Raw genomic sequence first — 24,718 nt, forward strand, 5'->3', positions numbered from 1 at the left:
TGAAAATTGTACTGACTGCAGTCTGGTTCAAACTTACAGTATAAGCCTACCAAATATAATAGACTGGAAAGTGGTAAAGATCTCTGCTCAAATTTCTTATTGAAGACTGAACCCAATGGCAGGAAATTAATTTTATTGCTCCCTGGAATCCACCTATAAAAAGATATCCATAGTTCTAAAGCGGGGAACATACCAAATTCCACCTCCAGTCTGGCAACACAAAGGGTTTCAGATCTATGCACAAGATCTCAAGAGCTTGGAAGGAAATTTTCATTAAGAAACAATTAAGGTTGAAGAAAAATAAAAAATTAAAAAAAAGAGGAAAACAGAAAAAGAAATTTTTTACTTGCTGCAAAGCGGAAAGACATTTTCTGCAGCAGCTGTGCACCTTGAAGGTTGAAGACTGTGTTTTCTCACTACAAACAGTTCCCCATTTTCACAGGCCTAGAAGTGATCCAAGATACCTTCATCTAGCGCACAAAAAACTATTTTTTAAAAAACCAAGAAGTCAGAGATCCGCTGTATCCTTCTCTGTGTACACTGACAAAGTCCAGTGTCAAAGTCTTCGAGATGAGCGTGACAGAAGTTGCAGGATATGCAGTCCCCAAAACAGCACAAACATACGTCTGAGATACAGAACAGTGCATTGGTTTGTTTTTCCTTTTATCAAATGCATTTGTTGCTGCAGCAGAGGCATACTTCTGAAAATGTCCTTTTAATGCTTAGTACGATATTGGATTTAAGTACAGCCTGTAAAATCATTAATTTACAGCAGAAAGCAGTAAGTGCAGCGGTCACAGATTGGAAAGACACCGACAGTATTGTACTTGGGGGACTGTAAAGCTTATTTTAATTACAAAGGAGATGCCCAGCACTCTTGATGTTATATTTCCACTAGCTCTTCAGACCGATTTGGGACCAGCATTTTGATTTAGGGCCTGATTCAAAGTCCATTAAAATTAATGGAAAGATTCCTCTTGGCGTTAATTGGCTTTGGATCAGGCCCTGATAGGGACAGCGTCCAGTTCAAAGAAACCAGATTATTATTATTATTTTTTTTTAAAGAAAAGTTTTCTGGCCCATCTTAATCACACCTTAGATTATTAAAGCATTTTGGAAAGTCCATCGTGGCATTTTCAGATGATCTTAGCACTGGGCTAACCATTCCCACTGAACTCCATAGCAGAACTTCCACTGCATTCAGTGGGAGCAGAGTCAGGCCAACAGGACGCCCTTCTGAAAATCCAACTGTAAATGGTACTTTATGCTGTTACATGTGAATTGTTTGCTTTCGGCATTTGTCCAAGCCTGGACAATAAAAATAAGGCTCGTCAATGTCACTTCTCTTTACAGAGGAGTCCCATTTGGCCATATTCTGCCACTCTTACGGTAAGTGGCAACTTACTTCAAAAGCAGCCCCATTGCACTGAATGGGATTATTTGAGGCATCAAGTACCACTCAGAGGCAACGCGTGGGGGTGGGCCATGTGCCCTGCCCATATTTCCTGCTTGACTTGTTCTGAGCATGCTCACATGGACTGAGCAATTCCATGCTCAGTTACACTGCTGAAGCCAGCTGCCCTCACATTATCGGCAGGCACTGGTGGTCTCTGGTACCACTTCCTATGAGAAAGGGTAGTAGAAGATGGCCATTCATCGTCATTTTCACTTAGAACGATACAGCAAACAGGAAGGGGGAGTGTTTGTTTATTAGAAAATCTGTTTTCATGGGAATAAAATATAATTCTTGAAACCGAGTCTTAGTTTTGTCAAAACTTATTTTAACAAATAATCTACATTTGGGGGTTAAATGTGACCCAAGATTGTACCTTTGCCTGGAAAAAAATCACAGACATTGTAATAAACTCAACTGAGAAAGCATTCTGAGATATTATCCGTAGCAAGTGGGGACTGTGAATTTCCTGGGACACTACGGAGTTACTACTAGACAATACATATTCCTGTAACCACTACACACACACACACACACACACAAGGATTCAAAACTAATTTGAATCCTTTGCCACCTCTTTGCTAATGAACAAATTTAAGAAAGAAATCCTGTGTTTCGGTTGATTTTATACACGGCTTTCTAGGTGCAAGAAAAGATTATACTGGTCTGCAGCATAACTGCGTAGAACAAAGCTACATACAACCCACCCAGGGGAGCTCCTCAGGGTGCCATCACTAGAACCGTCACAGGTACGGGTGAATTCACTGCATGGTGCTTTTTCCCAAATCAACTGGTTGGGAAACATGAGCCAGTTGGAATCAAGTTGAACCCAGGATTTACACTATTCCTATTCACGTTCAATGGAATATAAATGTCCTATTTTAATCAATTTTTCTGCCAAAGAGAAAAACGAATTTCCTCTCCTCCGCCTTATTAGTCGTATTTTATTTTATTTTTTTACATTTCGGTTGGAATATTTGACACCTGCCTTTGGCATTATGGGTAAAAAGCTCAAGAGTCTCTGGAATTATGGCTGCAAAAAAAAGGTAGATTGCTGGCAGAAGAGTGTCACTTAGAGGTCAAAAATACGTGCTGCAACAGTATTTTCTTCAGTAAATGTTCACTACTTTATCTCTAAGGCACACGCTCTGTCTCTCTCTGGGAACACGTCAGTTCCAGACTCCTCCCCGCTGCCCAAATCCAAGTACCTCGTCACGCCCAAAAGGCTTGGTTCTGAGAGCACATTGTCTAACCAGAGTCCCCCACAACTGACAAGCCTGCGGGAGAGCCAAGGGCAGTGCCCGATCCCACTGGATACCTCCTTGTGTAAAGTGCGAGAGTATTGCTTTGCCACAGCCTGCCGGGGAACGAGAAGGACTGTGCCGCAGCCTGTCCTGCCAGAGCTGTGTAAGGCTGCGAATCAGATGCTGCAGGGAACGAGACAGGAGCGGGATGTCTTTTGAAATGTCTGCACATGAAAGCACTCTGTCCCGGCGCTGGTTTCGTAGCCCCTCCCGCCGTCAGCACAAAGAACGGGGACGTCCTGTCAGCATTCCGCCTGGCGCCATCCAGGCTGGGAAAGGAGCACAGGGCGGGAGGGCCGTTTCCCCACAAGCTTGGCGGCTCGCTGTCATTATGGGGAGAGCGTTTTCCCCCCCGAGTGACTCTTGTGATTCACTTTTCCCCTTTCAGGATGGTTTCAGAGTCAGACAAACACAGGGGATGGGTCATGAGTCTCAACTAAATGAGCACACAAAGGGAGGGAGGAAGGGAGGAGGGGGAGCGAAGGGGAGGGGAGAGCGCCCATCCTCAGACGAAGATCTGAATCCTGTCCCGGATAGCCTGCCTGCAGATGGGGCAGACAGTCAGGGCCTCGCTGCACTCAAGGCAGGAGCCATGTCCGCACTGGAAGACCAGTTTGATTTGGTTGTCGATGCAGATAGGGCAGGTGATGCGCTCCTCCATCTGGCGGTAGCGGCTCTGCAGCTCCTCCATCAGCTTCCTCTGGTCCGTGGGCTCGGTGCTGGGGCTGCATTCCACCTCTGTGCTGTCTGTGGGGAACAGGAAGCAAGTTAGCGGCTGGGGACTCTGCCTATTTCCTCTGCACGCACCTTCCAATGCACTCCCTCTCCCTGGGAGCACTAATTAGCTCTGTCTAGACAGTTGGAGCAGTAAGAGATAAGTATTTTGTGAAAGGGTGGCCAGTGCTGCTCTCTCCTTTGGTTTGTTGCTGAGCTGTTAAGGGGCAGCGGCCTCAAGGGGCGTATAACTCGTATTCTCTGAGATGTGCATCCTCCCTCATCATTCCAGAAGCTGCCGCCACTGCCTGGAAGTAGAGAAAAGTGCAGTGCTAGCAAAGAACTGCGCACTGCTCCTCAGTAACTGGTCTGCGATGTGTTATCGCGCTGCATGCCCGTGCCTCACTGAGTTTAAATTCCTGTCTGCAGTACTGCTTCAGCTCTCTGCTCTAGCTTTTCAGGCTATAGATTCAGAGCTGTGAAAGTTGGTAGAGAGCATTATGATCTCCTGCACAACACAAGCCATAGAATTCAAGAGGGTAATTTAATCCTCCTCTGTTGAACTTTGCAAGTAAGGAGAACTTGTAGAGACACTTGGTTCTAATTCAGATGAGATGAAAGAGCTCCATATACTGGGCACATTCCAGCTAGGATAAATAAATTCCACCTGGTTTCAGCTAGACAATACTATTCACATTCTGTTCCTAAACAACTAGGTCATGTTGCTGTGTGCTTTTAAACAGATGCCCTGATTCACCCCAGAGGTGGCTGCATTCCAGTGGTAGGTGAAGTGACCACATCAATTAAGTTTACATAAGAACGGCCATACTGGGTCAGACCAAAGGTCCATCCAGTCCAGTATCCTGTCTACTGACAGTGGCCAATGCCAGGTGTCCCAGAGGGAGTGAACCTAACAGGTAATGATCAAGTGATCTCTCTCCTGCCATCCATCTCTACCCTCTGACAAACAGAGGCTAGGGACACCATTCCTTTTAAGTTTGTAAGGAATTTTGGGATGAAGTTAGGGATAAATGGTGAGGATGGTGTGGCCCAAGCCGGCTGACTTCCTGCTGATATGCTCAAAGGCCTGACTGCTTCCATCAATCTCTTTGCTGCAATGGACTGGAATCTTCGCAGAGATTCCAACTCGGGGGGCGGAGCCATTATATTTTCCTGCATTCTAGATGGCTGAAGAATGCTGCAATAACAGGGCACTCCTGCCTACGGATGCTCCTAGGGAGGATTTCTGCCCTGGCCAGCAGTGTACGTCTAAGATCATGTGACAAATTCTTGGCTCCTCTATACTTCCGTCAAGGCAGCCAGTTGGCATTAGGCCCCTTTGCAAGATCACAGCCTAGTGCCACCCAAGTCAGCAGCAGCGTGTTTGTCCTCAGTGACCTCTGCCAGAGGGGTGCAGATACACCCACTCCCACGTGTCCTGTGTGCCAGCGCTGCAGCAGGCGACACGGGTGAACTCCATGGCTAGCAGGAGCCTGCTGCCCCTGGCATGGCACCAGCATGCGGCCTTCATTACAGTATTCCCTGTGCGGGAGATTGAACTATGGGAATGGAAGGCACTCCCTGTATAAAACTGCAGAGATCCAGGCTAAGGTAGGAGAGGAATTCCATCAAAACAATCAAACCTAACTGCCCTGGGACTAACCCCAACCCCACTTACTTGGCTCCCATAAGGTGACTTAGGTTAAAATGCCTTTAAAGCACAAGGGCAAAGCTAGGCTCTTGCATGTTACAAGCTTTCCTTGATCACAAATTTTCACTGTGAAGTCACTGCTGGTGCAAGGGGCTGGACGGACGGACCTGGAGACAGACGTCTGCTATCGATTCACAGCACAGGCAGTGGCAAGGCAAACACACACTGCCCTGCCAGCGAGGGCACACACACTGCCGGGCCTGTAACAGCTGCCTCTAAAGAGGAAAGACAATTCACCAGTGGCGTCTCCGCTGAGACTAGCTGTGGGGTGATCGCTGTGAGAGCACTGCAAGACAGGCTGAGAATGCCCTCCTTAAGCTAATTTCACCGAGATCAAGCAGCCATCTGTCAGCTGTAGCCTAAACAAACATTCAGAGGGGCCTTTTCTATTCAAAGCCGTGGACAACATGAGCAAACCTACCTTGTTTGAGTTTTTTGGTTATTGTCACTTGACATTTGATGCACTTCTTCATCCTCCTGGAGCATTCTACCGGGGGCGGGAGAAGAAGAGAGATTTCAGCTAAACCCAGTGGTGCTTGAATGAGCCCAAAAGCAAAGAGGACACACGAGGGCATCACATTTTTAAACCATCCAAGAATCACCTGGACTGTAAGAGACGGCCTTTGTCTGCATGGAGCTAAGAATGCTGGCTTCTCCCTGAACTACATGGTCCTGTCGCTTCAGCTGCCCCTTCCCTAGAGCTTCAATGCAACAGCCCAACTCTTTAGCAGCTGCATTACCACAATGGCCACTATAAACCCCGCCCCCCCGGACTCAAATCCCCACATAACAGCTGCAAAATGGTCCTGTATTCTGACAGGAAAGGATGGGGCTCTCACACTTGTTCCTAACCAAACTCTGCAGCCAGACGGAGGGACCCAGCTGAGATAACACACTTGCTGATCTGTTGTTAATATAATTCAAAGGGAAACAGAAGACAAAAGCCAGAGGGGGTGGGGGTAGGGGAATCCCTTGGAAGTGGTTTTGTTGGAGAAAACATTGCTGGCTGGAACTGGACCGTCTGCCACTTCCTTCTAAACCATCCAGTGCAGCTGCCTCGGGTCCCAATCCAGCAGGACAGCGGGAGCTTCCATGACACGGCCCTAGGGTGTCACATCTAAAAGGCCATTGCAGAAATAGCCCTGGGGTTGCTCTGGTGAGAACCCAACAGTCCCATCCCAAGATGCTCCCCAGACAAGCGGAATGGGGAGGTGGAGTGAGCAGCAGCAAGGAACCAACGGGAGCAACCTACCTTCACACACGATGCTGTGCTGACATGGGATGAAGTGAATGAGCAAAGCCAGCTCAGAACAGACCAGGCACTCAGAAGGGGCTGCCATGCTGGCCACGCTGAGGTTGGTCATTGTGTTGGGGGTGGTGTGCACTCTGCGCAGGCTGCAGGTCACCACAGAGCTGTCTGAAGAAATCTGCTCATCCCTGCAACCACCACATAGAATTAGTGTCCTCGCTGGCTGGAGCAACATCCTGCACACAGAAGGCCGCTCAGCAGCTCTCCCCAATGGCCTTATCATGGCAGGGACGGGTATGGGCAAATGCTTCAGAGCCGGACAACGGGCCAAATCCACAGCCAGCACAGACAAACAAGTCTATGAAGCTCCATTGACTTTGACAGCGCTCCCTTTGTTTACGCCAGCTGAGGATCTAGCCCAAATGCATGAGGGTGAGGGGAGAGAGAGCAAGTGGAAGGTATCTGTGCAGGGCGTAACACTTCTTACGGATGAGAACAGTGGGCTCCTGCCAGTACAGCCATCAGCAGTGCAAAGTCAGCGAGCTGGGATATTTAGAAAAGGCAGCCCTTTGATTACACGGCTCTCGTAAGCACACGGGACAGGCCTGACCTCAGTGCCTACATCTGAACCCCAGAGAGTCTGGATTCTGAACCAGATCCTGACCTCAATGGCATGACTCCTGAATCCACAACATTCCCTGTAACTTTGGGGAAGTTTGGATTCAACTCCACAGTCAAACTGCCCAGACTCCCCTATAGCTTTGGATTCTTGTCCGGTGTCTCATCGCAACTTTGTGGAGCCTAGATCAAGACACCCTTGAGTTTTGGGGAAGATCTTGAGGCAAGTATCACCAATACAGCCCACCTCCGCTCTGTGTCAGCAGAGAAAAAAAAAACAGACAGGCTGGTTTTGGTATAGATGAAGCCTGCCCTTAATTAAATCTGCCCCTCCATCATTCTGGAGCAGCTGCCTGAGTACAAAAGACAATGTAAATCAGAGGATTTACTGAACTGGTAAACACCATCTATCTTTTTGGCATGGCATTATTTAAACTTGACAGGTCTAAGATGGCATCTGTCACATGACAAGTCACTGCCAAGCTAAATCCTATTCAAGTCCCCATGCAGAGGACGCAGAATGATTCTGTTAACCCTTGGGCATCTGATTCTTTCTGTGCTTTTCCAATAGCCAGCTACCATTCTAGGAGACACTAATGGCATGGGTGCTCTTTCCTAGTTACCCTGTAGGTATCAGTGGTGTGCGAATGGAAGGGGCCAGGGGAGGAACAATCACATTGTTGATGGAATCTACCTGTCTTGGGCTACTCCTAAGTCATCCCCTCTGAAGAGGATTCCCCTCCTCCCCAATTTTGAATGCACCAAATTCAAAACATTTTCATGGGGTGAAATGTTCCCTAACTGTTTACTGGGTTTTATTACACACAAACATGCCTCCCCTGTTCTCCACTGAGCCAAGCTAATCAGCAAAGGGAAGAAAGTGGATACATGCTAAAATCAAAAAACCAAGGAACTTCACAGATTATACTAAGATGATCCCAAATCCCAAACATTTACTCAACCCTTGCTCCTCTCCAGAGGTTCGGGATGCAAATAAGTAGGGCCCTACTAAATTCACGGCCATGAAAAACGTGTCATGGACCCTGAAATCGGGTCTCCCCCCATGAAATCTGGTCTTTTGTGTGCTTTTACCCTATACTATACAGATTTCACAGGGGAGACCAGTGTTTCTCAAATTGGGGGTCCTGACCCAAAAGGGAGTTGCAGGGGAGTCACAAAGTTATTTTAGGGGGAGGTCGCAGTATTATCACCCTTACTTCTGCACTGACTTTAGAGCTGGGCGGCGAGAGAGCGGTGGCTGTTGGCCGGGTGCCCAGGTCTGAAGGCAGCACCCCGCCAGCAGCAGTGCAGAAGTAAGGTTGGCAATACCATACCATGCCATCCTTACTTCTGCGCTGCTGCTGGTGGCAGCTCTGCCTTCAGAGCTGGGCTCCCGGCCAGCATCTGCTGCTCTTCAGCTACTCAGCTCTGAAGGCAGTGCCGCTGCCAGCAGCAGCGCAGAAGTAAGGGTAGCAGTATTGCAACCCCCTACAATAACCGTGCGACTCTCCCACAACTCCTTTTTGGGTCAGGACAACACAACACCGCCAAGTTTCAGATTTAAATAGCTGAAATCATGAAATTTACGATTTTTAAAATCCTATGACCGTGAAACTGACCAAAATGGACCGTGAATTTGGTAGGGCCCTACAAATAAGAAAGAATTCTGATGACAACCACCAGTAGTTTCACGTCTAATGCGCCAAAACCCAAACGATGAGGTTTTGCAGAACTGGAACCAAAGGCCAAGCCATTTTTGATGCTGTTCTCCCTATGGGGGTATCAGACAGATTTGCTCATCTGTTTCATTTATCAATTTAAAGATGGACATTGTCCAGCTACAGGGGCTTCCAGAACCCACCCTTTACATGGCATTTAGGGTTCATTGCCTTCTGTATTTCGCTTGGATCCTGCAATGAGTAGATTAAGAGTGAAACAAAACCCAGAACTGCACTGCAAGATAGAGGTCAGCTCCAATGATTCAATGTTCAGAGACCAACAGGGTGAAATTCACCTCTGTGCAGAGAGCCCATGTAAGCGGTGCACAGGCCCTGTTACAGGGCCAAATGACACCCCATCCTGCAGTAAGAGGCTGGGCGGCTAAAATGCAGTTGTCTCTTTATTCAAAGTCAGGCTGCTGAGTTTATCCAAGTATCACTAGTCTGCTACATCCTCCTCCTCTGCGAGCTGCAGAGGACATCCTGGAACCCAACAAGAAGCCAGAAACACATTGCCAGCAGTGTCCAAACAGGAGAGTCTCAGACCTCATATACATGGTACCAGAGTTCTTTTGCTGGTCTAAGCTTATACCAGTTCCCCAAATGAAACAAACTCCACCAACAAAAGTTTTTTTTTGCCAGCATAAATGTGTCTACACTAGGGCTTTTGGCAGCATAGCTACATGGGTTAGGGAAGTGACATAGCTATACCAGCAAAACTTTTAAGCATAGGCCAGGCCCCAGACTGGCATCCGGGAGATATCAAAGGCTGACAGGTCCTGAGGGAGACCACCAGCCAGCTCTTCCAGAAGACACCGATTCTGCAAGGCAGTCACATAAGATCAGTTCCCACTGAAGTCAATGGCAGCTGAAGGTGCCCCACACCCTGCAGAGCAGACTAAGAGGGTCTGGCATGGCGAGCACCTACAGGTTTGGGGTTCGGAAGTGGTCCCACTGTGTAGCCTACCTGAATTTCTGGGAGAAGTTCTTGATGATCTGGACTATCCTTCCATCTGCAATGAGATCCAGGGGAGACTTTCCCCTGTGGTTGGCATAATTAATATCTGCTCCTTCCTGTGCTAGGAAACACGCAATCGCAGCACCAACATTCAGCTCTACATTTCCAAGGAAGCCTGAAGCCTGGAGCTAAGAGAGGGGGAGAAAGTCTCTGTTAAGGCACTCAGAAACCTGGCTACGGGTCAGACCCCAGAAAACCAACCTCACTTCTCGTGCTTGCAATTTGCAGGTGCAAAGAGCTGCAGGTGTAATTTTGCACCCCTTATTTGTGAACACAATCAGATACTTAGACATCTAAGTTGCATACTTATTTTTACTACAGTAGTGCCTAGAGGCATCAGCCAAGATCGGGCCCCATTGTGCCAGGTGCTGCACATTCTCGTAGTAAGAGAGAGTCCCTGATCCAGAGAGAGTGATCTAAATAGATGAGACAGACAGAAGGTGCAAGAAGGGAAGGATTATCATCCTCACGTTACAGGTGGGGTCCTGAGGCACAGAGAGATTAAGTGACTCAACCAAGGTCACACGAGGAGTCTGGGAACTGAACCCTGATCTCCTTAGTCCCAGTCCAGTGTGTTAACCACAAGGCCTTCCATTCTCTCATACTTACCCTGCCAACAACTTACATGTACAATTTTTCAGACATAAAACTAGTGACTCATTCAGTGCCAGGCTGAAGAGCAGGGTCTAACTGTTGGTATTTGCAATTTCCATCACAGTAAAGGAGGAGGAGGCGGCGGAGAGTATGCACGTTACAGGGAGAAAACCACAACAGATGGCTCATTAGTTTGGCAATCGCTTATAAAAACGGACACACAGCAAGGCACCTAAGCTCTGCACTACTCGAATGAGTCATGAGGGTAAGGGAAGGAAGCCGCCTGGTCAAATCCATCCATGTCAAGATGAGGGTAAAGTATAGGGAGGACAGTGTTGTGGTTAAGGCATGGGACTGAGACTCAGGACACCGGGGTTGTAGTCCTGACTCTGCTACCAGGTCACTTTTCATCTTGGGAACACCCCTTCCCCCACTAGGCCTCAGTTTCCCCACCTGTGAAATGGGGATAATAGCGGATGCAGAGAAGGCTCCGTTTGTTAGAGTTGTGAAGATGCTGGCTGTTTTTTTAAGAAATGAAACAGGAAGTGCCAATTTCACACACACCCCCGACAGCCACTCTATTTCACAACTCTGCCAACACGACCCAACTTTGCTTTGCCTTTCTACGTTGCGCTGAAGTCGGAGTGCTAAATTCAGAGCATGTCTGAGTGGCACCAGATTAGGCTGGCAGGCTATCTATCAGCTTGTTGAGCTTGAAGGTTTGCTGCAGACAAGTCCAATGATGCAAGTCTGATCTGCTACACCGAGAGGCTTAAAATCTGGAAATGTAATTCAGCTCTAGGGATTCCCTGGGGGCTTGGCCTGGAGACTTCTCAGAGCAGCCTGCTAACAGAGAAAGTGTGTGCTGTATCCCATCTCTCCGACCCTTGTTCTGTCACCAACTCCCTTTGTGTTTTGGGTTGAAAGCTCTTGGCAGAGCTAGTCACAGCGCAGGCAAGGAGGATTTCCCCCTCCCACCCACTGCTCTGATGGCCAAGCTCTCAGTCGCAGGCCTCCTGAGATTAGACTCCTGGGCCTCCTGGGATCCGAGACAGGCGATGAAGCTACATTGCACAGAGGCACCGCAAACACATTTCCATTACAAGGTACATTAAGGACACTACATTACAGCTTCAGGGATGACTAGTTAGTGGATGGAGTCCCAAGTGGCAGCTATTTAGGGGGAGGGGGACAGGGAAGGTCCCAGCCTTCTTAGATTATTGGATGCAACATTGCATCCCAGGGGAATATCCACTGGCTGGCCCATAAGGTCATGTGCATGCTGCAGAACAGAATGGACTATCTGAATCTCAGCACGCTCCCGCCTCCAGTTAGCAGCTGGTAACGCCATCCGCTGGCCCACCTGAAATGAGTGCAGGGGTTTCAGCCCAGGCCTCAGCAGAAAGGCGTCCACACCACAGAAACCACCACTGCTATTTGCACCCTACTTGCCAGTCACAGCACAGAGGCCAGGACTGACCAGGTCACGGAGACTAAACTGCCCCCCATGCCTGGGCGATGGTGCCCCCTCCATGCTGAGCACGTTAATAGCTGTGGGGCGGTGCATATGGGAGGCTGGCCTGGGCTTCTGGGAGTGTACCTATTCTGCAAATGAAGAGGATGTTATTTGACAAGGCTGTATAGTGGCAGTTCCCTGCAGAACGGAGGGGCGGGGGGAAAAAGTAATAGCCGGCTTTAAAAAGGAGTGTTTATAGGCCTAATCCAGAGCCCGGAAAAGTCAATGGAAAAACTCCCATTTCCTTTCCAGGGCTTTACATCAGGCCCTATAAAATTCGAGTGGAAGGAGTTGTACATTTAGGCTGAGACTGTCAAAGCCCCCGGAGGAATCTGAGGACACAATCCGATCACCCAAAACCAGCTTTGAAAAATCTCCGCCGGCAGTATTAGCTACTAGGGCCTGCAGCGTGGCAGTCCCAAAAGCTAGTCAGCCCCTGTAAAAAGAGCTCAGTGAGTTACTAGAAACCTGCCCCCTTCGCTCATGTTCCCAGACTGGTAGAATAAAGAGTGAAGAATGACTGACAGACTGTCTGCGTCTAGCGAACAGCGGGGAAGCTGGCACTGGGCTCTGATTACCGCATCAGCAATCAGCCTCTGCCCTGCTGGGGGGACATATTTGTGCATTCTGTACCACCCACTGGAGTCATCAGTTCTTGCAATCAAAGCTGGTGCCAGGGGATACAGCAAGCAAACGAACGGAAGAGGTGGAATTTTCAGAGCAGATCTGGGTAGGATGGGGGGAGGGGAGAAACAAGCAGTCTGGCGCAGTGTGCAGAACTGCATTATGCCAATTTGTTGGTTTTCTAATAATTTTAAATTACATTTGAACTTGATGTCAGATTTTTAATTTGTCAAATTACCTTTGCATTGGAATAATTCTCATCTCACCCAGACTGCACACACAGCTTCTGCTGTAGATTGGCACACAAGTGCAGATGTACGTAAACAGGTGATGGAGCAGTTTGAAGGGCTAATTTTATGCCAAAACCTTTGCAGGAGAGCTGGGCTAAGCTTCCAACGGCTGACATGCCCCGTCCTCTCTATTTGAGGCCTAAGGATCGAGTTTTCCCGAGTTCAGATCACGCATTAAATTCAGCCCTGGAGCAATTACAACTGAAGTCAGCCATGTGACACCAGGGACAAGTATGGCCAGAGAGATAGCAGGCATGCTGGAAAGCAGCTTTTCCACTGCACTTGTCGCCTTGCAGGACAACAGTTCCTGAGGTCTGGTTGGTGGTGCCCCGCGACGTTCCCCGCAACGTTCCCCCCTCCTAGCGTGTGTTGGTTTTGCAAGCGGGAACTGTAAGAGGGAAGCCTCCAGGCCTTCAGAGCATGCACCTACAAGATCTATAGCAAGAGGTGGAATGCTGGGAAGCAATTACTTCAGTCTCCAGCTCCTCCTCACTGAGGGGAAGGGGAGATGAGGGAAAGATGCGAAACAGCCACACTCCTCTGCTCAAATTCCACTGCCTCTCACACCTTTTGCCCCAAACGGAGTGAAATCAATGATTGGAGGGGACGGGGGGCGATTCTGGCTCCATTGACAGTAAGGAGTGTGTTGCCATTGACTTCAACGGGGCCAGGATTTTCAACATGGAGTGTGTGATACCCTCTCTCATGCCCCTGGATGGAGCTAAGGTGACAGAGATGAAAACTACCCCTTTGGCTTGGATACGATGTAGGCCACACGCACACGGTGTCTTGTTCCCTACCCAGCTACTGTCACACCATGGGGGCGTTATATTCTTAGTACCATCCAACAGGAAAAGTGAGACAGTGCGGCACGGTCTATGAACTAAGGCCAGGACTCCTGGCTCTGTTACTGGGGCCGAGCCACTTCCCCTCTCTCTGCCCCATCTGTAAAATGGAGAGTGTGATACGGATGCAGCTCTATGAGAGCCAAGTATCATAGGACTCAGAGATGGAAAAAGAACCCTTTGGTCCCATCCAGCCCTTCTCCCCTTGATCAAGGCTGGGTCATTCCCTACGAACACATTCCCAAGTGCTTAGTAGTCTAGTTTTAAAGGACTCCACCATTTCCCTCGGGAGACTGCCGCCCACCCTAACTGTCCATGACCTTCCGACGCCGCAAGGCACTCCCCTGGAGCAGCGCTGTTCCCTCTCTCTCTCACCTTGGAAAAGAGGGACAGTCCCTCGCCCCCTTCCTGTTCCTCCGCCATGATTGACATCAGCTGCTGCCGTTCCAAGACAATGTGCATGGCCGTGTCTCCATCCTCATCCTCTGTGTTGACATCGCTGCCTTCGCGTACCAGCAGCTGCACCAAGTCCATGTGCCCCTGGGTGACTGCCAGGTGCAGGGGAGTCTGGTTCCGGCTGTTCCTGAGGTTGACATCACAGCGACCCTTAAAGGGGAGAAAAACACTCAGCGGAGAAATAGCGGCAGAGTCCCAGGAACGCCCCTGTTGAACACTAGTTGCATGGCATAGGGAGAAGACCTGGATTATCAATTCCATCCCCATGCAAGTGCAGTGTAGGGGGGACCCAAAAGGGGGCAGCAAACGGATCCTACTCTTCATCCTGGCCCTAAGGTGCAGAAAGCCTCGACAGTCAGGTGATGCAGTGGTTATTGCAAGGGAACAAGTGCATGGGACTCTCCTCCTGGCTGGTAATGATCTGGAGGTGACAGCTAGTAAATTACTTGACACCTGCAAACTGAAGGCCTGGAACAAGTCCAGACAGTCACGGACCAGCTCCTAAACTCTATAAAGCAAGACTGATTCCTTTTGTCTTTTGCTTCAGTTTCCCTCCAGCACCCAGACTGCTGAGGGAGTAATAGGAAAATCTCTCTAATACCAGGAGACAGGATGCAGCAAACACTCAGCTAGCCTCTCCTGTTAGAAGGCTCAACAGTGCTGGTGAGGAATCAGAATGCACTTTAAATTGAATCTGGGTTAGCAGTGGGGACTACACCAGACATGATAAAATCACCCTAATACTTTGCATTACACAGTGCCCCCTAGGGATCTCTGTGGCAACAAATATTGATTCATAAAGTCACTGAATCCCTATGAGGCAGAGGTACCCACCCTTGTAGAGGTGGGGGAATGGAAGCACAAGCACAACAAATCAGAGTCTGAAACAAAACCCAGGAGTCCTGAACTCCCGCCACCACTTTCTCCAAAGCTAGAACTAGATCCCAGGGTTGAATCCCTGGCCCCACCAAAGTCAACGGCAAAACTCCAATTGACTTCCCGACTTCCGGTCCCCTACTTTCACCACGGGAGAGTACTGTCCCAAGGGGGAGGAATAGCACTTTGGAATCAGGGCTCCTAGTCCCCTTTGATTCAAGCTGCAATACTTCACTCCTAGCCAGAACCTGCAGCAGTTGCCCTAGTGATTCCTAGTCCCTCTGCTCTACGCCCTGGACACTGCTCCCTTCCTTTTAGACTCACACCCAGAGAACTGGCGATGACCCGAAACATGAACTTGCCACGTCTCATGCAAGTTATTTACCTCTCTGATTAAAATTTCTGCTACTTCCATGTGGTTATTGAGGGCAGCAAGATGCAGGGCGGTGAAGCCATCTTCCTTTTTAGCATCAACCAACTGCCGGGCTCTTGCCAGAATCTTCTTTATGGCTCTGGGAGGTTAAAGAGATTAAAGGAGAGACCAGAGAGTTACTTGTCAGCAGGAGACTGATGCACAAGAGACAGGCCTGCCTCCTCTGTTCAGCAGCGATTAATGTTCCTAATGTTATAACGGGCAGCGTCACGAGCCGGGACAGCGATCCAGAGAGCTCCATCCATCTTGCAGATTGAATTAGGAAAGTCAAACAAAAGCCCCCAGTTTTCTTTTAATAAAGCAGGATAAACTCACAATGCCAATAATGAGCTGGATGTATCCCCAGACCAGTCTGACGGAGGACGCACACAAGGCGGATCTGACCCAGTTTTTTTCAGTTGTTGTCTGCAATGTCCCACCCCTAACAGCTGAATGGTCCTGGCACAGGATTGGGGCAGACAGTCAAAGGAGATCAGTGATCGGAAGCCATGGGAGAAGGGGGGGGAGGCCTGAGACATGGAAAGAAGGAAGCTGCTCCAAGTGAAGGCACAATGAGAGGAGAGGGACAAAGGAAGCATCGGGGGCTGCTTGACAATTTTCCATCAAGACTCCCCCCCTCCAAATGGAAAACTGGGTTTTTGACAAGAGGAATTTTCTCGGGAAGTGTGCGCGTCCCTCCACAATTGTTAATGGCTCCTCAGAAAACCCAAAACTTAGAAAATTTTATCTGAAAAACAAACAAAAAGTCTCAATTTTCCAATGAAAAGTAAAAAAAATTCCACTGAAAAATTTCTTCATGTTTGTCAAAACTGTCCATGGGGGGACCCCCCCCCCATTTTCTGATTGGTTCTAGGAGCTTCAGTGAAAAAGAGAGAATATGGCAAAGCTCTCAAGATATTAGGAAGAAACAGGGGCAGAGATGCAGGCAGGGTAGAGGGGAGCAGGATCACAGACAAGGGAGCCGGAGGCGGTGGGCAATCAGGTTGGAGTGAAGGATGATTTTCAGCTGTGGATTTTTGGATGGGCTGGAGAGGGAAGGGGCAGGGGGCTCTAGTCAGGATGGGCAGGAGCTTCTCGAACTCAGCTGGAAACACATTTGCATCTAAATCTGATGGCTTGTCTACATGGGAAACTGACCCCAAGAACTCAGTGGAATAAACTCCCCACTGGGACACTATTCTGGAATAAAAATCAATTTTATTCCAGAGTAACTAGTGCTCTTCCAAAGTGGAATCATTATTCTGGAATAAACTGATTTTTATTCAGATTAGTGTCTCCACACCGGGCGCTATTCCTGTCAGTGTCCCCATGCAGACCGGCCCTTAGTAAGCTCAGTGCTTCAACCATTCAGCTCCCTTCCTTTATTGTGGGGTTTGTCTAAACAAGATTTAAGGGCGGGTGGGCGGGCAGCTAACATTGTTTGGCTACATTAAAAAAGTAAAATGGAGTTAAAAAAAAATGGTACCCCTTTCCTGACAAAGCTCTCAAATGACCTGGATTGGAAACCTGATGCATCCCAGGCACATAGCCTGGAGCTGCACAGCATTTAATAGAAGTGGTTTCTGTGCACTGGCACACGCTGTTTGCTTACAAGGGAACTGGGTGTTATGAAACGCAGGCTTTCTGTGCAAACTCCTACTGACTCTCTGTGGCTGTTGGGCTGTCGGGACACATGTGCAAAATTGCACAACAAGCTTCTGAAGTGAAACGAGCCTGAGGGGCTCAAGTGGCTCACAAAGAGAAGATGGTCTGTTCAGAGACGCTGGTGTTTCCAGATCAGGGGAGCGCTACATACAAATGGGGCTGTGGGGCTGGGACAGAGGAATTGCCTGTCACTGCAACATTGGAACTTCTCTTACAGTCAGGGCAGAAGTCTCCAAGCAGACACGGTGTCTCTGTCTTTTGTATAGAAAGCTCCTAGAGTGCCTTGCCCAACAGCTCCTGCATCCATAGCATTCAGTGCAAGCCAGTTAATCTCAGTCCAGTGGTGGTAGCAGTTGGGCTATGTGCTCTTTATCAGATGCACGCTGGACATCTCAGCGTCAGGAAGCAGTGTAGTAACCAACACTCCCCAGCCAGATGATAAAAGGCACAGGGGAAGAATGCACCAGCAATCCAAACCCTCATGGTCTGACCCAATAGACAAGATGAATAATGGACGTTTTCCTTGGTGGCTTGGTTGGAAGCGAACCCGCTGCCTTTTGGAGCAAGGGGACGAGAGGCAGAGAGTGGAAGAGAAGATTAGCTTCTGTTAATCGAAAAGGTGGAAATTCACACAGCACCAATGTGCCCAGTGGTTTGGGCAGGTGTTGCAGCTCCTGGACATTTGGGTGACCTCCACCACCCCTTCCACTGAAGAGGACACCAAGAGCCAAATTTTTTGCTGATGTACATTCAGCCCAGCTCCATGGACCGTAACAGAGCTGCTGCGATTGACACCAGCAGAGAATTTAGCCCCAAGTCTTTGCCCACTTTTGGATACTTAAAATCAGTGCAGAATAATCCACCTGACAAATAGCTTGGGAGCCAGGGGCATCTGAGGAGCTGTTTGCATCAGAGAGCCTTATAGTGACAAATAAGTTGGCTCACGTAATAAACCTTCCCACAATGAAATTCAGAGCAATGCAAATATTTCATCCATCTTATTTTTAAGGGGTTGTGTGCACAGGCGCCGGCTTCCAATTTTCCCAGGTTGCTCAACCCCCACTCAGCCCCAGGCCCTGCCCCACTCCACGCCTTCCACCCCGCCTCTTCCCACTCCCTCCCCCGAGCACGTCCCATCCCCGCTCCTTCCTCTCCCTCCGCGGAAGGCGCTGGGAGGGTGGGGAGAGCTTGGCTTCTGGTGGTTGCTAAGCACCCGCTAATTTTTTCCGTGGGTGCTCCAACCCTGGAGCATCCACGGAGTCGGTGCCTATGGTTGTGTGTTCTATATTTATTTTTGGTGTCAGCAATTGTACACATTTTCCCCTGGTTCTTTTGCCTCCTGGCTATCTGGCTATCTCCAAAAGCAACTGATCTTTGAGTGCTAGCCATTTGACTTGAGGCTTCAAAAAATTATTCCCCTCTTCTCTAACAAATGCAGCAAGGTTCATCGGAATCTCTCAGTCCTTTGAGAAGTCAGGAAACGTGTCGCCTTGTCTACACTAGAGAAGGTTTGCTAGGATAACTCCCCTAGTGGAGATGAGGGTTATATCAATTCCCCCAATGAAATAAGCTGCAACAGGACTTTTTTTGCATCTATACTAGGGCTTTTTCCTGGTATAAAAATGTTGTAAAGAATCCCACCCCTCACACTGACACTATTACACACTGGCAGAAGTTTCTAGTGTAGACATGGCCTTAGTTTTTATAGATACCCAGAACCATGAGTTATAATGGATCCATGGTGGCAGCTTTACCTAGGCAATCACACCACCACACACACACACACACACTCCATAGACTTCTCCAACGGCTTTAAATTCAGGTCTCAGACATGTAGCTGGGAAGTTTGCGTGGGGTACCGCCTGTCTGCAGGTATAGGTCAGGAAACCAAGCTATTCGTACTTTCACAGATCTCATAATCCTTGAAGAGGCTTTAGACCTCTGCCAGAAATGGCATTTGTATGTGGGTCGCCTTCCAGGGCTCAGAAACAGAGGCTGTTCAGTGCTCACAAGGCAGCAAGAGAAGAAATGAACAAATGAATGAAGCGTTTCGCTGCCACTTCTCCTGAAAGGAGATTAGATTTTAGGAATGTTCATTGCTCTCTGGGAGCAGAGGGACGGGGCTATTCTCAGCTAATGCTTAGGAAATTGCTTTTTGGAGCAGGGAATTCACAGCTCAGACCCAGGCTCCGCTTCCTGTCAGGATTACATAGTATCTTCTCAGCCCATCCCAGGGGGCCTCCCATCCCCCGTGGGTTTCCCAGCGATGCACACCACAGCCTGATCAACAGAGTGACATGCCAAGAGCTCCCCCTTTCACTTACAGCTTGTTGCCCTTCAGTGCAGCATGGTGCAGCAGGTTGAAGCCTTGACGATTCTGGACCGTGAAATCGATGTTCGGTACCTCGGTGAGGATCTCGATGATGCTTTTCAAATCGGCAGTGATGGCATAGTGCAGGGGGGTGTCATCAAACGAATCCTACAGGGAGCCACAGCAGAGCACAGGTGACGTCAGAGAGACTCCCTCCAACAAACCATCCCCGAGGGGCTGGCTGAGACAAGCATACAGGGCCTCTGGTTTGAATCCAGCGCAGGCCAAACAACCATGAATCAGCACCACCTGATGGCGGTTCGATGGCCTACATGAAATGAATTTGCTGGGCCTCAGCCCAGCTCCTAGTAGACAAGCATCCACATTACCGAAAGAGCCACCCCTGGCACTGGCCAGCCTTGAGGCTGGCAACCTTGATAGCCTCAGCAGGAAAGCCAAGGTCTGAATGGGCCTGCTGGAGAGTGGGGGGTCTCTCTCCTTTCACTCCTCGGAGGACTCCTTATGAGTCAAGGCTGAGGCACACTGACGGGGGAGATGGGCACGCTTGTGTAGCCAGAGCCTAGACCATGGGGGACAGACAGAGGCCTTTGGTTTCCTGGGCTGCCAATCTCCTAATTTCACACACCCCAGAAGAAAAACTACTTCATTGGTCTCTAAAGGCTAGTTACAGACCAGTCCAGTAGCCCTAGAAATGGGACAGGCCCAGTGACTTCACTGCTGCTCTCCCAAGTTCCTTTATACCAGATTGAAAAATAAAATCTCACCAGCCCCTGATACCGGGAACAGGCATCGGTGGAGCCTTTGAATATAATGCAGTTACCGGGTCACCCCTTGCTGGAATAGCAGAAGGTGCTACTGGACTGGGTTAAAGGCAGTGATGCAAGTACGTTGGTCCGGTCCGATCCGCCGTACCAGCAAGATATTTATAGCCGGTATGCCACACCGGAAAAACACAGGAGGAGCAGAACATGGGGCCGGCCCTCCTCCAGTGCGGCTGTACTGCCCCCAGCCCTTCCATGCAGCTGTGTCTCCTGTCTGGGGTCTGTAGGCAGCCCCGCCAGAGGACAGGGCTCGGGGCGGTAGTGGTACAGCCGTGCCGAAAGAGCTGCTGGTGTGGGGCCGCCTGGCAGCCCCACGTTCTGCTTCTTTCGCTGCTGCGGTTCCCAGGAGAGCGCCGCGGTTCAGGGCTCTCCTGGGAACAGCAGCAAAAGGAGCAGAACCCCACACCAGCAGCTCCTCCAGCACGGCTGTACCTCCCCAGCCCCACCCACCCCCAGCCCTGTCCTCTGGCGGAGCTGCTGTACAGAACCCAGACAGGACTCAGGAGACGCTACTGCATGCAGGGGCTGGGGGCGGTACAGCTGTGCTGGAGGAGCTGCATGTTCGGCTCCTTTCGCCACTGCAGTTCCTGGGAGAGCCCTGCAGCTCAGAAGTCTCCGGCACAGCGGGAGGAGGACAGAGCCCCCTGCCCCCAAGGATGGATCATGGGGTGGGGGGAGGGAGCGCACAGGGCCCCGGGCGGAGGTCACATGTCCCCCTCCTCCCCCCCCGCCCTTTAGCTGGTGTAGTGTACTGTTAAGAAATGAATTCTACTTGCACCACTAGTTAAAGGGGCATGGGGGGGGGGGAAATCGACTTTCACCCCAAACAGTTAAGCAGCAAAAATATCTTCAGTGATACGAGGCGTGAAAATAACCTACCGGGAGGTTGACATCACAGTTGTGCTCACAAAGGATCCGCACGATCTCCGTGAATCCTTTGTTGACTGCAACATACAAGGCTGTGCACTTGGCATTGTTCAACAGGTCTGCATTGGCTCCGTGACTGACAAGCACACGGACAACCTCAGCTTGATTTCTGGTTAAAAAAAAAAAAGATTGGATGCCATGATCAAAAGATGTAGATTCTCTCTCCGTCTACAACTATTAGACATGCAACATCATGAGTATCTTGATTCCTGCATCCTTTTCTCGTCACATAAAAATAAACCCTAACTGAAGCACCAGGTTTTGCTCTCTGTTGGCATAATGTAAATCTGGAGTAACCCCTGTTGACTTTGATGGAGTTCCTCTGGATTTACACCAGGGTAATAGAGAACAGAATTCAGCCTCCTGTCTCTCTAGACTATACACAGCCATTCAAAAAAGGGACTCAAAATTCAGTCACCTTCTCTTCCTTGCACATACCCAAACCCCGGTAACCCCCCTTTGCTCCCAAGGTGTTCGCACCATCGAGAATTCACCTTCCCGTGGAGATTGGGGCTGCGTGAAAACCAACCCCTGGAGTTTGAGGGCCACATCCTCAGCTAGCGTATATCAGTGCAGCTCCATGGTTGGAGGCCTTTCCCCTCTCTGCGGGGCTGGTTCAAATCTAACTCTGCTGATTTGCACCATCTGGCCCTTGGCACAGAGCATCAGTGAGGTTATACTTGTACGCAGGGAGAAAAAGTTCCTACCCGAAAGCTGCATAATGGAGAGCGGCATCCCCCTCTTCATCCTTCAGGTCGATGTTGGCATTAGCCTGCAGTAAGATCTTCACAACCTCCACCCGGCCCAGATGGGCAGCTACTTGCAGTGCGGTTCTGCCCTGATTCTTTATATCAACCTGCAATAATGGAAGGATCCAGGCACATAATTGTTTAGGAAAGGTCTCAATGTGCACTCAGGCACTGTCCCTGCTCCGAGACTCTGTATAACTCGATGGGAAAGAGAGATGATTACTTGTATTCCACAGCACCCAGAAGCTCCAAGCAGGATCTGGGCCCCATTGTGCTGGGCATAGGCCATGGAGCTGAAGGGGTGCGGGGAGGCACCTGGCCCATAGCCTGACCACTTTTAAGCACCCCTTGGGCTGCTTAACTATAGGCAAGCTAGGCAGCTGTCTAAGACGGCAGGGCCAAATATATGCGAGTGGCACTGCAACCTGGTGCTTGGCCCTAGCACTTCTATCATAATGACTGAACTATCATATATAATAATAATATAACACAAATGGAAGAAAGGGGAAGTTCATAGTAATGAATATAAATCAGAAATTAGGAATTGCAGACAATTGATAAAGGAAGCAAAGGGACACAAGGAGAAGACTTTTTATTTTTTTAAATATATTAGGAACAAAAAGTATCCTGACAATGGTATTAAATCATTACTAAATGGAAATGGTAGAATCATCAATAATAATGCACAAAAGACAGAAGTGTTCAATAAAGATCTCTGTTCTGTATCTGTGGGGAAAAAACCAGATGATATAGTCTCATCATATGATAACACTCTTTCCATTCCACTAGTATATCTGGAGGATGTTAAACAGAAGCTACTAAAGTTAGACATGTTTAAATCAGCAGGTCCAGATAACTTGCATCCAAGAGTTTTAAAAGAGCTGCCTGAGGAGCTTACTGGATCATTAATGTTGATTTTCAATACGTTTTAGAGCATTGGGGAAGTTCCAGAAGATTGGAAGAAAGCCAATGTGCCAATTTTTAAAACGGGTAAATGGGATGACCTGGGTAATTATAGGCCTGTCAGCTTGACATTGATTCTGGGCTGATATGGGACTTAATTAATATGAATTAAATAAGGATAATGTAATTAAAGCAAATCAACATGGATTTATGGAAAACTGACCCTGTCAAACAAACTTGATATTTTTTTGATGAGAGTCTGAGTTTGGTTGATAAAGGTAATAGTGTTGACGTAATATACTTGGACTTCTGTAAGGCATTTGACTTGGTACTGCATGACATTTTGATTAAAAAATTAGAATATAAAATTAACATGGCACACATTACCTGGCTAACTGATAGGTCTCAAAATGTAATTGTAAACAGGAAATTGTCATCAAGTGGGTGCGTGATACTGGTAATGACACACTGGATGCCAATGCATCCCCCTTACGTAAAGGGCGTAACATTGGTATCTGCCCCATTGATAGTCCCTTGGCAGGCAATTCATCTCACCCTGCCGAGCGAGCCCTTGGATCCGCCTGCCTCTCGCTATTTATAACTGTCTAGTAGAAAGAACAAATTCCTCTCTGAGGTCAGGATGCAGCGGGACTATTCCTGACACTTGGCACTTTCCCATTTCAGATTAGACCCAGTCACCAGTGCCTGGCTATTTCTCTTACACCGGTGCCTGGCTATATTCCTTCCCTCCCCACATCTACTAACTTTGCATGTAATGAACTGGAACCATTATCTGGCAGCAAACCATTAAGTCAGACCTTAGATCTCAGCTTCGTTATAGTCCTCTCAGAACGGATCCCGGTGTTTGCTAACGTCCCATCAATCTGCTCCCACTTGCCACATGGTCATGGCCTCCACCGGATTTATGTTCCTTTTCCAGCTGCTTCCAAGGACACCGTGCGAAGGCATTCTGCTCTCTAGTTCTCTGGCTTGTGACAGATGCATTTACTCACGCACAAACCTGCAGCTTTTAAGGCGATAGCTAGGATCTTGGGCAATCTGCCAGTGTTTGAATAGGTGGCTACCTACACCAGCCAGACCCCAAACTCTACTGGGGAGGCATCTGTATACAAACTCTCTTCTTTATCGGCAATGCATTAGGATGAGGGCCACATCATCACACGTGCCTAGTACGTGTGCACTGAGAATGCAAACAACTGGTACATAGTAATATGGGTTAGCTCTTGTATAGCACCCTTCATCAACAGATCTCACTATCCCCATTCTACAGAGATGGGGGTACTGAGAAGCTAAATGACTTGCCCAAGGTCACAGAGGAAGGTGATGGTGGAGGTGGGAATAGAACCCAAGGATGATGAGTCCCAGTCCAGTGCCCTGACCACTAGACCATGCACCCTCAGTAGAATGGTTTCTGTGTTCACGTAATTTATTCTGCGATGGGCTCCACTGGTCTGATCCTACCAGACGTCCCTACTCAGTCCCGCTGCAGCAGAACATAGCAGGTAGCCAGGGGCTGCACCTCCAGCCATGCTGCCTGGCTCCTGGGAAGATTCAAGCAAAGCCGGCCTGTCACTGAAATACACGGTTTTTGAGTTGGTTACCGTTAGAAACCGGGCATGTCAGGCTGCCCATGTGAATTCTAAAGAATGGATATAGGAAAGGAGAGGACAGTGTTCAAGCTGGTGGGTCTGTTAGGATAGAGCGAGCCTGCGTGGACTTCAGTGCGTAAGGGAGACTTCCCAAGCTAGATCAGTGGGATTTCCTGTGCCCTGCTATGACATGGCTAATTCCTAGGATAATGCTCCATTGGATCTCAAAGCAACTTACACACACCAGGGAATTCAGCCTCCCACCCCTGCTGAGAAGCAGAGAGCTTTGGGATCTCCCGTTTGGCAGGGGAGG

The 24,718-nt window shown here is 48.9% G+C and overlaps 1 protein-coding gene across 3 annotated transcripts in view; it reads right to left on the minus strand.

Annotated features, from left to right (window-relative positions):
• Positions 1–2,004: 2,004 nt before the first annotated feature.
• MIB2 (mindbomb E3 ubiquitin protein ligase 2) overlaps positions 2,005–24,718 on the minus strand; it is a 109,700-nt gene continuing 86,986 nt past the window's right edge. For all 3 annotated transcript variants that reach the window (XM_026660037.2, XM_026660035.2, XM_026660036.2), the window contains 9 exons: positions 21,851–21,999; positions 21,096–21,252; positions 19,388–19,542; positions 15,372–15,498; positions 14,030–14,260; positions 9,735–9,913; positions 6,435–6,619; positions 5,604–5,669; positions 2,005–3,504 (listed from right to left, as the gene is read on the minus strand). In XM_026660037.2, the coding sequence (XP_026515822.1) occupies positions 3,263–3,504; positions 5,604–5,669; positions 6,435–6,619; positions 9,735–9,913; positions 14,030–14,260; positions 15,372–15,498; positions 19,388–19,542; positions 21,096–21,252; positions 21,851–21,999 (1,491 nt within the window). In that variant the 3' untranslated portion in view covers positions 2,005–3,262. The remainder of the gene's footprint in view (positions 3,505–5,603; positions 5,670–6,434; positions 6,620–9,734; positions 9,914–14,029; positions 14,261–15,371; positions 15,499–19,387; positions 19,543–21,095; positions 21,253–21,850; positions 22,000–24,718) is intronic.

This window comes from Terrapene carolina, unplaced genomic scaffold, assembly GCF_002925995.2.
Source record: "Terrapene carolina triunguis isolate 2854851 unplaced genomic scaffold, T_m_triunguis-2.0 Scaffold714, whole genome shotgun sequence".
NCBI lineage: Eukaryota > Metazoa > Chordata > Testudines > Emydidae > Terrapene > Terrapene triunguis.